At 36.0% G+C, this 13,513-nt stretch overlaps 2 protein-coding genes across 2 annotated transcripts; one reads left to right on the top strand and one right to left on the bottom strand.

The window, feature by feature from the left end:
• Positions 1 to 103: 103 nt before the first annotated feature.
• On the bottom strand, positions 104 to 6,202 carry LOC128165786 (uncharacterized). The gene is made up of 11 exons (XM_052830616.1): positions 6,053 to 6,202; positions 5,292 to 5,480; positions 4,788 to 4,883; positions 4,441 to 4,678; positions 3,420 to 3,565; positions 3,048 to 3,209; positions 2,823 to 2,904; positions 2,530 to 2,693; positions 2,356 to 2,427; positions 1,124 to 1,315; positions 104 to 927 (listed from the first exon to the last, which is right to left on the bottom strand). Exons 1-11 carry the CDS (start codon positions 6,194 to 6,196, stop codon positions 718 to 720), a joined length of 1,695 nt encoding a protein of 564 aa, XP_052686576.1. The 5' UTR covers positions 6,197 to 6,202; the 3' UTR covers positions 104 to 717.
• Positions 6,203 to 6,408: 206 nt separating this feature from the next.
• LOC128168072 (methylthioribose-1-phosphate isomerase-like) lies at positions 6,409 to 13,217 on the top strand. Its single transcript, XM_052834166.1, has 10 exons — positions 6,409 to 6,592; positions 7,185 to 7,420; positions 7,831 to 8,000; positions 8,945 to 9,346; positions 9,480 to 9,654; positions 10,282 to 10,460; positions 10,972 to 11,159; positions 11,388 to 11,499; positions 11,897 to 12,001; positions 12,196 to 13,217. Exons 1-10 carry the CDS (start codon positions 6,461 to 6,463, stop codon positions 12,480 to 12,482), a joined length of 1,986 nt encoding a protein of 661 aa, XP_052690126.1. The 5' UTR covers positions 6,409 to 6,460; the 3' UTR covers positions 12,483 to 13,217.
• Positions 13,218 to 13,513: the final 296 nt, after the last annotated feature.

The following is a 13,513-nucleotide window of genomic DNA, read 5'->3' on the forward strand; positions in this document are numbered from 1 at the left end:
TAAAAAGCATTACTTACTGTACCATAAAACCCCAAAAGTTCAATAAACGGTACATAGAATTTCATTTTTTAAAATTTAATTTACAAGCAAGACTATTGTATTAATTATTACCATAACATATGTGTATGATATACTTAGTCCAATCCAGCAAACTTGGAATATTTTGGGCTTTTTGGCCTTCACAACAGTATATACATAAGCAGTAGATGGCTTTTTAGCTCGATGAGACGAAGTCAGGGGGGGGGGGCTAATGCTATACCCCCAGCGTCGGGACCTGGTTAAAGTTTTTGTTGCAGGTCCAGTATCTAAGTTATTACTTGTCCTATCTTCACCGAACTTGCATGGATGATGCATCTGGACCTACTTAAGGACTTGAAAGACTTGGATGCTGAATCTGAATCCTGAATTTTAGATGCTAGGGGAGGTTAAGGTTTTTGAGCAGGTTGAAGCTCGGCAAGCTTTGTACCGTGTAATCTGTGATTACCTATGTATTTTTCTCTTTGATCATTTCATATGCTGCATTATTATTGAAACTACTAGTTTATGAAGACTGATACTTAATTATTGATCAAACACATAATATACATTACAGGCTGATAAGAGGTGTGTTATGTTTTATTTATATGTATACTGTTTGTGTTGACTCTGTATTGTCAATTTTTTTAAAAAGAGAAAATGCTCCACGTACTATCAGTTCCGGATTCTCTATAGACTTTATTATGACATCTTTTCAACAATGTAATTAACTGCAGCGCTCAGTTCATTGCTACGTAGTTCAGTTGTTTCATTGCCACGACTCAAACTGTTCAGTAGGATTCGGTATTGGTTTTGTTTGCTTGCAGACCATCTATCAATCTGTATGTTCAAACTGTCATGGACTGTTAACAATGCTTTCAACTGATGTTGAGCCAGGTTGCTTCCAACTGCCTACAACAATAAAAAAAAACATTTTATTACAATCATAACCACAATTACAGTTTATGAAATATTGTATTCTTACAGGTTGTGTCGTTTGTTTGTAATGAGGTTTCAGTATAATAAGACATCACCGTTTTACCCAGAATTTTGCATTCAATTTGGAACTATACTAAATCAATATCCTTTCTAATAAAAAGCTACCCACCATTTGTAATATGTCCAGTGCATGTCTCAATCCTTGTTCAGCCTTTAACATGAATATAATAAGAAGCTGTCCTAGCAAAGCCCCGTGGATCACATCTGATGCGTCCATCACAGCACATCTTATGTCCATGATCCCTAAAGATACTTTATGCAATAAACCACGCAGACATTCTATCACTTTTGGAAATGCTGTCTGAAAAATAAATTAATTTTTTAATCAAATGTCATATTTTCTCAAATCGGACGTATTTGAATATATATGTTGCATTGGTGTCGGACAAATTGAAAGTGTGTGGAAAAAAGTCCGGGGTGTGGGGGGGGGGGGGGGGGGGGGTTATGGTTATGCATAACTTTACCAAAGTAAAGTCGGGAGAGGGGGGGGGGGCTATGGTTATGCATAACTTTACCAAAGTAAAGTCGGGAGAGGGGGGGGGGGCTATAAGCCCCAGCCCTGGTTCCGACGCCTGTGTTTTTGAAGATGATGAATCCAATCTATGGTCTGTAAAATGGGCATGTACAGTATTAAATTACGATGGTCAGATTTCTGGATCTTCGAAATTCGCATCTCAAATACCGACAGCATCTAGAGGATTCAGACCATATATATATATATATAGAGAGAGAGAGAGAGAGGCGTATTTTAACAATAAATTCTTTCTTTGGTGATTCATACGGGATATGAAGGCAGCGACATTGCACAAAATAATTATCAGCCTGTGATGTAATTATTTTTGTTTAATTTTTTTCTGCTATGATCGGTACCTTCATAACCCGCATGAATCATCAAAGAAAACATTTTATTGTTTATATTTACATCTTCTCTTTAACAAATTAATAAAATTGTTAAAAGTAATTTAAATTAACTAAATTACTGTTGATGTACATTAGGTAAAAGAAACACCCAAATCGTCTTCTGTGAGACTGAGTCTGACATCATGATTATTTCGTGCATTGGTTTTGACCAATCGATAAATGGAGCGTGTAGATTTCAGTCCTGTCAATTTCCTATCAGTTTCAGTCGCTATAGATATCGACCAATCGATAAACGGGGCATGTCGATATCAGTCCTGTTAGTTTCTATAGAGTTATAAATTAACTAATGTTTCCGTAGGAAATAGAGGGAGTCATACTCGGTAAATGTAAATATAGTACATGTATAATAAACTTGGTGCCATATATGAAATTCTTGACAGAATGCTTAAAGATGATACACAGAACGAAAGCGTCAAGTACCTTTACATGGTTTTGCTTTGCCTCTTCTAAGCTCGAGTACACTGATATTATTTCTATACAGTCAGTTATCAGCTGGAAGTGAGAATATAAGATGACCATTGAAGGACGAAAGTAAAAAGAACTTTATTAAAGTTTTATCAAAATCTTTCTCATGGAATGAGAATACACATATACCGCTTTATCACACGTCAGACAGAACTTGATGACTCTACTGCACACGTCCAGGTGGTGGACCAGCAATAGACACATTCTCTCTTTCTGAATGGCAGTTCCATTTTCCTCAAGTTTCTGAAGCTCGAGGGAAATTGCCTTGACGTGCACCGCTTTCATCGTCTCTTCTGTGTATGAAAAAATCGTAGATTATTATTTTGTGGTGCTTTTGAAGAAAATATTTCTAGCATTACAAGTACCGGTAGTACTTTTATTGTATATGACTAGTTTAAGTACACAGTTCCATGCAGACAAACCCCTTGCAATCAAGAATCCTTGCAGATGCTTCAACAGTGGGTGTACAGATTCACCATACAGGTTTGTGGGAATTGCCAAACCCTGAAATTTAAAACTGATCATAAATATTGATATGGGTAAAAAAAAAACAAATCCGTTATTGGATGAAATTCCTGGGTTTTGGTCTCAATGAAAAATTTCGTAAATCTCATTGGTGTATTTCTATAAATCATTAATGAAATTACCTGCTCCAATATACTAGTATTGTTTTCCTTTCTTTGTGTACATTTACAGAAAGAGTTGACGAAAAGTTTTAGAACTCCACTGCTCCATGCTCTCAACAGTAGACTGTTCAGCATTTCTGTACACACATGCAATAAGGTTGTGTTTCTACAGCAAACTCGTACCTGTTAATGAGAACTTGTTTGCAAATGTTCTTCTCCTCTCTTAATTGGAAGTTGGTGTACGTGTGTACATGAAATACAGGCCTATATTTGTGATAGTTTACCAAATTAACGATTTTCATGAAAACAGCGAATTGTTGTTGAACTGATCAAATACATTCTTCACGGACAACTATCCGGCGATCGCTGTTTGTTAAAGAATAAATTTGATACCAAATTTGAGTTTTGTAATTTGTTCAGGAATGATGAGGGCAAAACAAGATGGCTACAGTCGCTGACTAGCTGTAATAAATCTCTCTCCACGAGCGGTCTGCACACCAAGTACATCCATTCTGTGATAGTAAAGGACAATTCTTCCTCTGGAATTAAAGAGATTGGGGTGGGTGGGGCGTCAGACACCTTTAACAGAAGACAGATAATGAACGTTATCCAGATAATACGCTCATCTGTTATAATAAGTTAAAAAGTCTCATTGTCAAAGTAGGCATAATAAAACAATAAAATGCTTTCTTTGGGGATTCATTCGGGATATGAAGGTAGCGACATTGCAGAAAAAATACATAACCCGCTAACGCGGGTTATGTAATTTTTTTCTGCAATGATCGTTACCTTCATAACCCGCATGAATCATTAAAGAAAGCATTTTATTATTTATAATAACATCTTTCTTTTAACTAATTAATAAATTGATTATGAAAAGTTAGTAAATTTCACTAAATTACTGTTAATGTACATGAGTACGTTAGCTAAAAGAAACAGCCAAAACATCTCCAGTGAGACTTTGAGTCTGACATTATCATGATTATTTTGTGCAGTCCGTGATTTTTCTTAGGTTGCTGGTGGCTTCGACCAATCGATAAACAGGGCGTGTCCATTTTATTCGTGTCAGTTTCTGCCGCTGTAGATTTCGACCAATCGATAAACGGGGCGTGTAGATTTCAGTCTGCCTGTTTCTATAGAGCTATGAATTAACTATGTTTCCGTAAGAAATAGAGGAAATAATACTTAATAGATGTAAATATATATTCATAAATTCTCTTCTTAAAAATCCTCAGAAAGATGTGCAATAGTTATAGTTTACACTGTTGTGTTGTAAATTTTGAATTTACCGGGTGTAATTACTAGACAACCTGCCGCCTCTAGTCAGAGAGCCTATCAGCCGTTCTATGAACAAATTGCATGTAGTCTAATGGACGAATACTTGTATTTGTGTTTTCTATATTAGAGGTCGTACCTGTCTCCTTGGAACACCTTGTCAATTTCTCGGAGATACGTGAACAGAGGCGTAACCGGAGTTCTGTCGGGAATTCCCCTATTGACTTTATCGTTGATTCCCATGCTCGTATTTCTGACAGATCACACAAATCTATCAAATTCTGTACAATATCTTCACACCGCTCCAGTTCACTCTCTCTTTCTGGGATGTTTCTTTCACTCAGCTCTTTGGTTTTTTGACAAACTATTCTTGATATCTTAGAAAATAAGTAAATAATTCATGTTTATTCAACATTTATGAAGCGATACAAGTATTACGTACACACATGAAGAACTAGTATATACTATAGGTGTGGGGAAAATAACCTGTTCCAAATGGATCCGCTCCACTGTTATCCTATTGACTCCAATCTGACTAATAGTATAAACGTTTAGAGGTAACAGCAATTTCCTGATATCTTTCTATAAAATATAGAGCAGAAACAATTTAGCTATATAGGTATATTCCTACTTGACACTGTTGTGTCCTTGTACTATATAAGGAATAAGGAATCATTCTTTGAATATTATGAGGTGATAATTTTGGTCGGGGCGTGATCAAATCCAATAAAGCCCGAAGGGCTTTATGATAGATTTGATCACGCCCCGACCGAAATTATCACCTCATAATATTCAAAGAATGATTCCTTATTACTTATATTTATATAATTTTAGGCCATCGTACGATTAAATCTTTAAATATAAATAAGCAAACCCCGCCAGTGCCTCAATTTGGCGTCATTTGTATTATGGGTTATATAGTACAAAATCGATACGTAGTGTTATCACAGGCAAAGACATTGGATAATGTAAATATACTCAAATAGTTACCATGGCCCATTCGTGTTTTTCTTTGTGTTCCTTGTTGGTTTTATCAAAAGATTTCAAACATCGAAACAAAAACTTGGATAGAACAGACGACATTGACTCCCTGGATTGGTCACAACAACTGGGATTCTCAACCAAAGCGTCACACAATGTAAACACATTGGGAATCTCCATCAGTAATTTATCGGGCTCCTAAAATGTTCTCAAGCAATTAAATAGTTATATAGTTAACACATACCGGTACTAGTAATCTTTTTTATAGACATGCTCAAGTCTCTATGTAATGTTCATTAATCAGCGTTTTCTTAAATACCTTTAAATAATGCCAAACATAGATGTTTGGTAACTTTTAAGAATGGTACCGAGGAAGCACTGAGGAATTCAAATTTTTTAAATATTATTTTTATATTATAAAATACAGTAACATTGTTGTAAAACGGTAACTTTTTTAAAAGAATCATTGGTAGTGAGCACTGAGGAATACACATTTTTGAAAAATAGTAACAAGTATTATGGTGTTCCGCCTTCACAACTTCGCTCTAAAGGCGAAAGTACGAAGATAGAAGTGGCCTTATCGGAACACCGTATAAAACAGTTACCAAACAGAAATGTATAAATTTTAAGAATGATAGAGAGCAACGAGGAGCTCAAATTACTGTATGTTAAGGGGAAATAAAGAATCAACATGAATATTAATATATGAAGGACTACGATCGGATTGTAAACAGGTCAAATGTAGGCCTAAGTTATTTTTTTAACCTTACCTTCACTCTGGAAATTATTTCATTAATTTCCTTCATGACAAGCAGACTGTTTGTTGTAAAACACAACGGATTAAAATGTTTTAAACTCAAACATGAGTTGATTTTCTGTGCTAGTGAAATCAGATCGCAGTTTACCTCTGTCATATTGAAAATTTACGCGCCAAAATCTTCAATATATTAAGTTTAAACAAGTCGATGACAGAATTTCTTACTTTGAACAGAAGTTATACATTTATTTTCTCTTTTATCAATTCTATCAAATCTAACAATTCTGTGAATAATTTTTTCATTGTTTCCACGAACAGTCTTTTGAAGAAAAAAAAGTTTGATAAAAATGAAAGTAAACCATCGTACAAGTTAATACACGTGGAGCAATATTTTGGTTTCGATTTACAGAACAACATCAACATGACTTTGGAAGCTATCAAGTATGAAAATGACACGCTGGAAATTTTAGACCAGCTCTTACTACCCGGTGAACACAAGTATATTCCCATATCCTCGGTGGAGGACGGATGGAAGGCGATAAAACTCATGCAAGTGCGTATTAAACAATGACATGCTTGTCAGATTGTATGTCACCGCGACACTGATAATGATGGTGACAGTATTATCGTAGAGTTTTCCCCCATATCATGAATAGTTATTGAGGGATTAATGCTGACATGGCTTTGTATTAATTTTTTTTACACTCCATATATTATACTGTATCCAATTGGTTGCATTACACACAATTGTTAAAAAGAGAGATGTAGCTATACGAGTTATTGAACTTGATTCAGGACGATACGATAAAGAAGTGACAAGGTGTAGAAAAACTGTCCGATACATGTCCGTTCCTAGCATCATGAGTTTGCTGTCAAAACTTTTCAAAATTTTATTTTGCGCGTCGTTTTAAATTAACAGAAGACAAAAATCCGAATGAAATGAAAGTGTTTACTGTTATTTAATGTAAACATAAAGAAATGATGATCATGCATGAGCATCGGTACAAAGTCAAAGGCCTTTGAATTTCTATCATAAGCCCTTAAAATGTATGGAAAGAGAGAATGATATACCCTATATATTTCTAATTCACGCGAGTCCTGCGATCGGTACATGAATATGTAAAATAAAAGTAAATTTCTTGTAGGTGAGGGGAGCGCCCGCTATCGCCATTGTGGGTTGTCTGAGTTTAGCGGTAGAGCTGAAGAAAACATCGTTTTCCAGCAAAGAAGAATTGTCCAAATTTATTGAAGAGAAGCTGAACTATCTTGTCACTTCACGGCCAACTGCTGTCAATATGGGCAAGGCAGCTAAGAAATTCATACAGAAATCGGAATCATTAACAACTAATTCAAAATTCACGCTACAGGATATGCTGAAAAGGTAACAGATTCACCTCTCGATTAAATACAGAATGAAAGTATTTTCATTTATCCCCCCCCTCCCAACCCCCCCCCCCCCCCCACCCCACCCGCCCCACACACAAAAAATTATAAGGAGAGGGCTAGTGTAACATTATTGCAGCTAAATACTAGAATATGCACAGGACAATATGTTTTAATATCACCTTTCTGGTCGCAAAAATGAAGCTGAGATTCTGCGATGAAATTATGGTACCGTAAGTATGTTACCTACCGGTACACGTAAAATATATAAATTTATTTATCATATTTTAAAACAACAATATAAAGTATATTAAACATCGAAACAATAAAAAAAATGAACGACATTTTTATAATATATCAAAAGAATAATTTTATGTTAACATACTTTTTTTCTAATTGTGTATAAAGAATAGTGACAGCGATCGAGGAAATGCTTCCCAATGACATCTCTGTGAACAAGACCCTGAGTAAGTATGGCGCCGATCACATCCTACAGCTGTTCAATGACGAGCCCGTGGACATCTTGACCCACTGTAACACTGGCTCACTGGCCACCGCGGGGTACGGCACGGCACTAGGTAAGTCCTCATATACACACTCCTGGCCCTGGGCCCATGAAACTAAGATAAGCTCTTGTATCCCCAGTCTCATATTTCACTTTATTTGCTTTTTGAAAAAGATCCAAAGTGAGCTCGTTAGTGTTACGGCCCCAGAGCAGTATCTTTGCGTCATGGTGCAAGAAAATAACGTGTAACAGCATGTATGATGTTTCTGTTGTGTTAGACAGTTTAAAAAAAAATATTTATATGTACATGTATTTATATGTATTTAAAAGTTTGTATTATTTATGGGGTTTTTTTTATATTAAAGGGGCTTGGGCATGATTTTATTTTCTATTATTTATGTATAAAATGGTTTACTTTCTCATTTTGAATAATTGACCAAAATTTGATACAGTGATAATAATTCATTGTTATGTAAAAGAAAAACTCGAGTCTTATATTTGTTTACAAATAATGTAAAGTATGGAATTACCGTTTCTTTGACAAAATGACTCGCGGTAAACAATGTACACTTATTCAATGTATTCAAAAATAATAATTATATCTACAGAAGAAAGCAACATTTGATTGAAACTTGTACAGTATTAATAAAACGTATGTAAATAACAACAAGACTCGAGCTTTGTTTACAAAACAAAGAATTTTAAACTCTTTATCATACTAAATAATTGACCTCAACAATTTGACAAAGCATTGAAAATAAATGTACCCATATTAACCATTCTTTACATTAAAAATGGAAATATAAAATTTTGAGCTCAAATCGTGTCCAAGTCCCTTTAAAGTACATGTACATACCATTTATATCCTCTAAACACAATATTTGTACTCGTGTACATCATGTATGAAAAACGTGTAATGTTTGCACAAAATAGTTCTGTATTATTAAATGATTTTTAAGTTGTGTATTTTCTTGTTTTGTTTATATTTAAAACAATTAATGAATCTTATTTTCATAGGTGTCATTCGAACTTTACACGAAAGAAAGAAATTACTGCATGTGTACTGCACAGAAACTCGCCCCTACAACCAAGGCGCGCGCCTGACTGCTTATGAACATGTATACGAGAAGATGCCGGCCACTCTGATCTGTGACAGTATGGTGTCCACCCTGATGGACCGCCGGGGGGTGTCCGCCGTGATCGTGGGGGCAGACCGGGTGGTGGTCAATGGGGACACGGCCAACAAGATCGGGACCTACCAGCTGGCCATAGCGGCGAAGCACCACGACATCCCGTTCTATGTGGCTTGTCCAACCACCACATTTGACCCACATCTTGAGACGGGGAAAGACATCCACATCGAGGAAAGACCCCACGAAGAGATGACCCACTTCAATGGCGTCTCAGTTGCCGCACCAGGTACGGATGGCTTTTTCTTAACACTGGCGATATGATTGTGTATGCATGGACGCACGCACGCGCACGTACGCATAAGCATTTACAAATTCATACACAATTAATTTATGGGGTTTTGTTTGTTTGTTGTTTTTAGGTATTAACTGTTGGAACCCGGCCTTTGACGTGACCCCAGCGTCACTGATTACTGGGGGGATCGTCACAGAGTTTGGGGTGTTCAAGCCGTCGGAACTGGCGGAGAAACTGGTGCCCATCATGATGTCCCTGCACCTGGAGGACCCTGACCATGTTAACACGGGTCCGGATCCATCGTGATTCATCACACAACTACCCACAGTCATCTAACTCACATAACAATCGTTCTTGTTCATGTCAAAGTTGTGAAACTGTTTTATTTCTAGAATATTACTGGATCATTAAAGAGATACCGGTATTGTGTATGGTTACAAAATGAATGTTATCATATCGAAATAAATTCATAATGTTTTCTTTGTTTTTATATTACAATATCTCCCAAGACTCCAATACTACACGTACATCTACATATATTGTATGGATTTATTGGATTGAAGTTATCCATTTATGTTTTGTCAAAGATAGACACGGTTCATTCTATTGATTTAAAAAATACACACTTTTATGAGCATCAATATCGTACCGGTATGCACGCCAATTGTTTCGAGGAAGAACTATCAAAGTGATAAATAAGATATAAAGTATTTTATTGCATGTATCACCAAAAACAACAACCTCCATTTAATGGTTCCAAGAGGAATAGAGGAGTAATTTTACAAAGACTCGATGAATCAACGCCGCATTGACAGCCCTGTTTCACCGTTAAAATATTCGTAGAATATAGTTGTGTCCAGATTTACGATCAAAAAATCCAATTGTTGGACGTCTATATGTGAGGAAATCAGCGGCACAAAATGATGAAGGCTATCGATCGTCGAGGAGCTCCCACTAACAAGGCACCAGCACCGCGCACCGACTCCCAAATATGGATCTGTATCCAAAGATCCCAAAATAGATAGGTGTAAATCAGGACTGGATCTGAAGACAATGTGGGTCGAGATCGGCTTGATTCTGGTGGAGATCTTAACTGCATGTGCAGATGGTAAGTTCGTTCTGTTATGTAATTGAATTTTATACCTGATATCCTTCTTTCTCTAAAAATACCCTTTTTTTTTCTTGGTAAAGTAACGTGAAAAAAAATAGCAAATCCTAAAAAAAATTATTTTGTTTGCCAACCTTGTTACGAAGACCTGAGCGCTATTAAGATGCTAGTGTTTGTTTAACTTGGAATTTGATTTTTAAAAATAAACTAATTTAACTCAAAAAACTGTCTCCTACGATAATCATAAATCGTGAAAGAAAGTGGGGATATTCTCTGTCCAATGATTTCATCACTTGTAACAATGTGCCTCACTGATTCAGTTCAAAGCACTGTGTCGGTAGGTTACAATGTATATCGTCTACACAAGTGTTTTGCAAACATAGGAATGCTCTTTAGCTCATTGGTATTTTTAGAATAATCTTCGTTTTTTAAGATTTTTTACTGAAGCAATAACGTCAGGAACCGTTGTCTTTCTGATTTTGTTCAGCATTTGTCACTATTTTGTTTTTAGGACTAACCATGGAGGGGTGTGAAAATGGGTGGACGTTTCACAAACACCTCTGCTATCAGTTGAACTCTGACCCCTACGGCACCCTGACCCACGGGGAGGCGATCGCAGTGTGCATGGCCAAGGGTGCGGATCTGACAAGTGTCTGGGGCAAAAAGGAGAGAGACTTCATTGCGCAGGAACTTCTCAGCGTAAGCCAGTGCTTACTGCATGACATAGATATACCCGTCTAAATCGTGTAGTTTATAATATAAAAAATTGCATCCCTTTTATTATATTTTTTATAGAATATGAGTGTAGATTTTTTGCAACACTGATTTACACGGGGAGCGCTAATGTTTGATAGTGTAACTTTTGTAACAATAGTTGATTTTGTATAATAAACGACGCAAAATACATGTATATTTTTTGGCACACAGACAAGCAAAGAGGAGAGTGCGTGGATAGGACTGAGACAGGATTACCGTGGCAACAAGTACGTGTGGACGTGGTCGGACGGGTCACCGGCGGACGAAGCCAGCTGGAAATATGGTCTGTCATATAGAATGAGTTTACAAAATGCCTGATTTTACCTGAATTTATCTTGAAGATGGTTTATGTATAGAGAAATTGATGGAAACCACTTCCCGATATCACGGTTTTTACTTAATCAGTATGTTTTGCTAACGTTGTATAGTACTTTGAGATGATATGTGTATGGGGAGGGGTATTGCCTCCTGTTGTCGATAAGATCTGTGAAAAAACCCTTGGCTCAATCAATGACTACCGATACATGAATATAAAACAATTTAAAAACGTGTTAGCTGTTTATAATAGTTTGAATAAAAAGGTTTTTTAACTCAATTTTGGTGGGGTTTTCTATATTCGAGATACGATATTGAAGGTGAAGTTTAAGGGTAACTTGTTGGGTTTTTTTTCTATAAATCAGGAAACACTGACGACTTCACCGGACTGTGCGGGATCCTCCGGACGGACGGGACAGAGGATCTCCGGAACTGCACGGACCCGCTCCGGACTTTTATCTGCAAGAAGAGTTCAGTATTTTTAAAAAGACCCAAACTTGATTTATTGCTCGAAGTTGATAATTGCAATAAAAAAAATTACGGTAGGAGAGGGGGGGGGGGGGGCTAGTAAGTAAAAGAAGAGTGGATTTGATGATGCGTTATTGCGCTATTGTATGAAATAATGCTTAAAAACAATTACAATTTTTATTAACTTATGTTACAGACCTGAAAATGTGGTACGTGGTTAGTGATGTTTTTGAGAACGCCTACCGTGACGAAGATTTTAGCGTGGAGCCACAGAAGCTTCTATTTGAGAGGGTGTGGCCTCCAAAAGTGGAGTTCATTAATGACTACCTGAAACACCTCGCCAAGACGACTGTCTCCAAGGAAACGGATTGTGCGTACAAGTGTTTCCGGGCGAATGCGTGCAGGGCTTTCTCTGTACAATGTATAGTAAACTGGAACTGTGAAAAGTACGACTGTGAGGTTTACCGTCCAAACGCGTTTTGATTCATTGCCATATAAACATATGACTTATTATATTTTTACTGGTCCAATTTTGTAGCACTGTAATATTAAAATGTTTATAACACACATTGGTTATCATGAGTAATGTGTTGTTTATCTAAAAAAAAGGGAGAACATTACCAATTCGAAAACAAATATTGTATTTTGAAATTATATACAAAATAAATTTTGTATTTACCCGAAAGAATTCAAAACTCAAAATTTACAACATGACACTACTTTGAAGTCAAACAGAAAGTAACGACCAGAAATACATGTTATGAAATAAAATATGCATATTTGTTATTAGTTTTAATTTTGTCTAAAGTAATAGACACGCCTGGTCTTCAATATCAAATAATTTTAAAGTATAATTGAGATTCTTTTGAAAAGGTACCCAACTATTTTCAAAAATTCATAGTTTTCTACTTCTTGTTATCACAGCAACTGAAATCAATTTTGATGTATAATTTTTTTTTTTTGAAAACAGACGTTACAGTAGGTAAAAATACCGTCACAATAAGCTGATTTTTGAAATTATTTGTCGTAAAGGTCGCAATACTCTTCAAATGTAAGTACATTTCTCCGCATTTTTGTTGTTGAAATTTGAAAACGTTTTGCATGGGTGGATAAGGCGTATAAATGCCTATATAAGATACTGCGAAAGTGAAATATCAACAAATCTGATTTTTTTTAAAAAGATTTAAAACAGTGTATATTAAACATGACATCGATTGTACACCTTGAATATGCTCAATACTTGGAATGTGTTTATTTAAACAGGCGTAATTAAAACCTCCTTATAGTGTCATTTCTGAAGAACTTCAATGCCATTTCTTGTATAGCTTGGGCTTTGTTCCATATTTTTGTCATAGTCTAAATAAGGTCTAATAAAGAACCAACCGATTTCAATCAACAAAAACGTGGATTACATTAAAAATATCATTTTGGGTATCATTGCACATTTTAGAAATATGATACAAGTGCGTAAATTCGTGGCAAAATTCGCATATCATTGAAACAATGCACTTTTG

Source organism: Crassostrea angulata, chromosome 10 (assembly GCF_025612915.1).
Source record: "Crassostrea angulata isolate pt1a10 chromosome 10, ASM2561291v2, whole genome shotgun sequence".
Classification (NCBI taxonomy): domain Eukaryota; kingdom Metazoa; phylum Mollusca; class Bivalvia; order Ostreida; family Ostreidae; genus Magallana; species Magallana angulata.

Coding starts and splice junctions, on each gene's coding strand:
- LOC128165786 (XM_052830616.1), bottom strand. CDS start 6,196: ATGACAGAGGTAAACTGCGATCTGATTTCACTAGCACAGAAAATCAAC. Junction 4,884..5,291: donor AAAAACACGAATGGGCCATG/GTAACTATTTGA, acceptor TATATTTTATAG/AAAGATATCAGGAAATTGCT. Junction 2,694..2,822: donor AGGATTCTTGATTGCAAGGG/GTTTGTCTGCAT, acceptor TTTCATACACAG/AAGAGACGATGAAAGCGGTG.
- LOC128168072 (XM_052834166.1), top strand. CDS start 6,461: ATGACTTTGGAAGCTATCAAGTATGAAAATGACACGCTGGAAATTTTA. Junction 9,655..10,281: donor AACACGGGTCCGGATCCATC/GTGATTCATCAC, acceptor AAAATGATGAAG/GCTATCGATCGTCGAGGAGC. Junction 11,160..11,387: donor TTGCGCAGGAACTTCTCAGC/GTAAGCCAGTGC, acceptor TTTGGCACACAG/ACAAGCAAAGAGGAGAGTGC.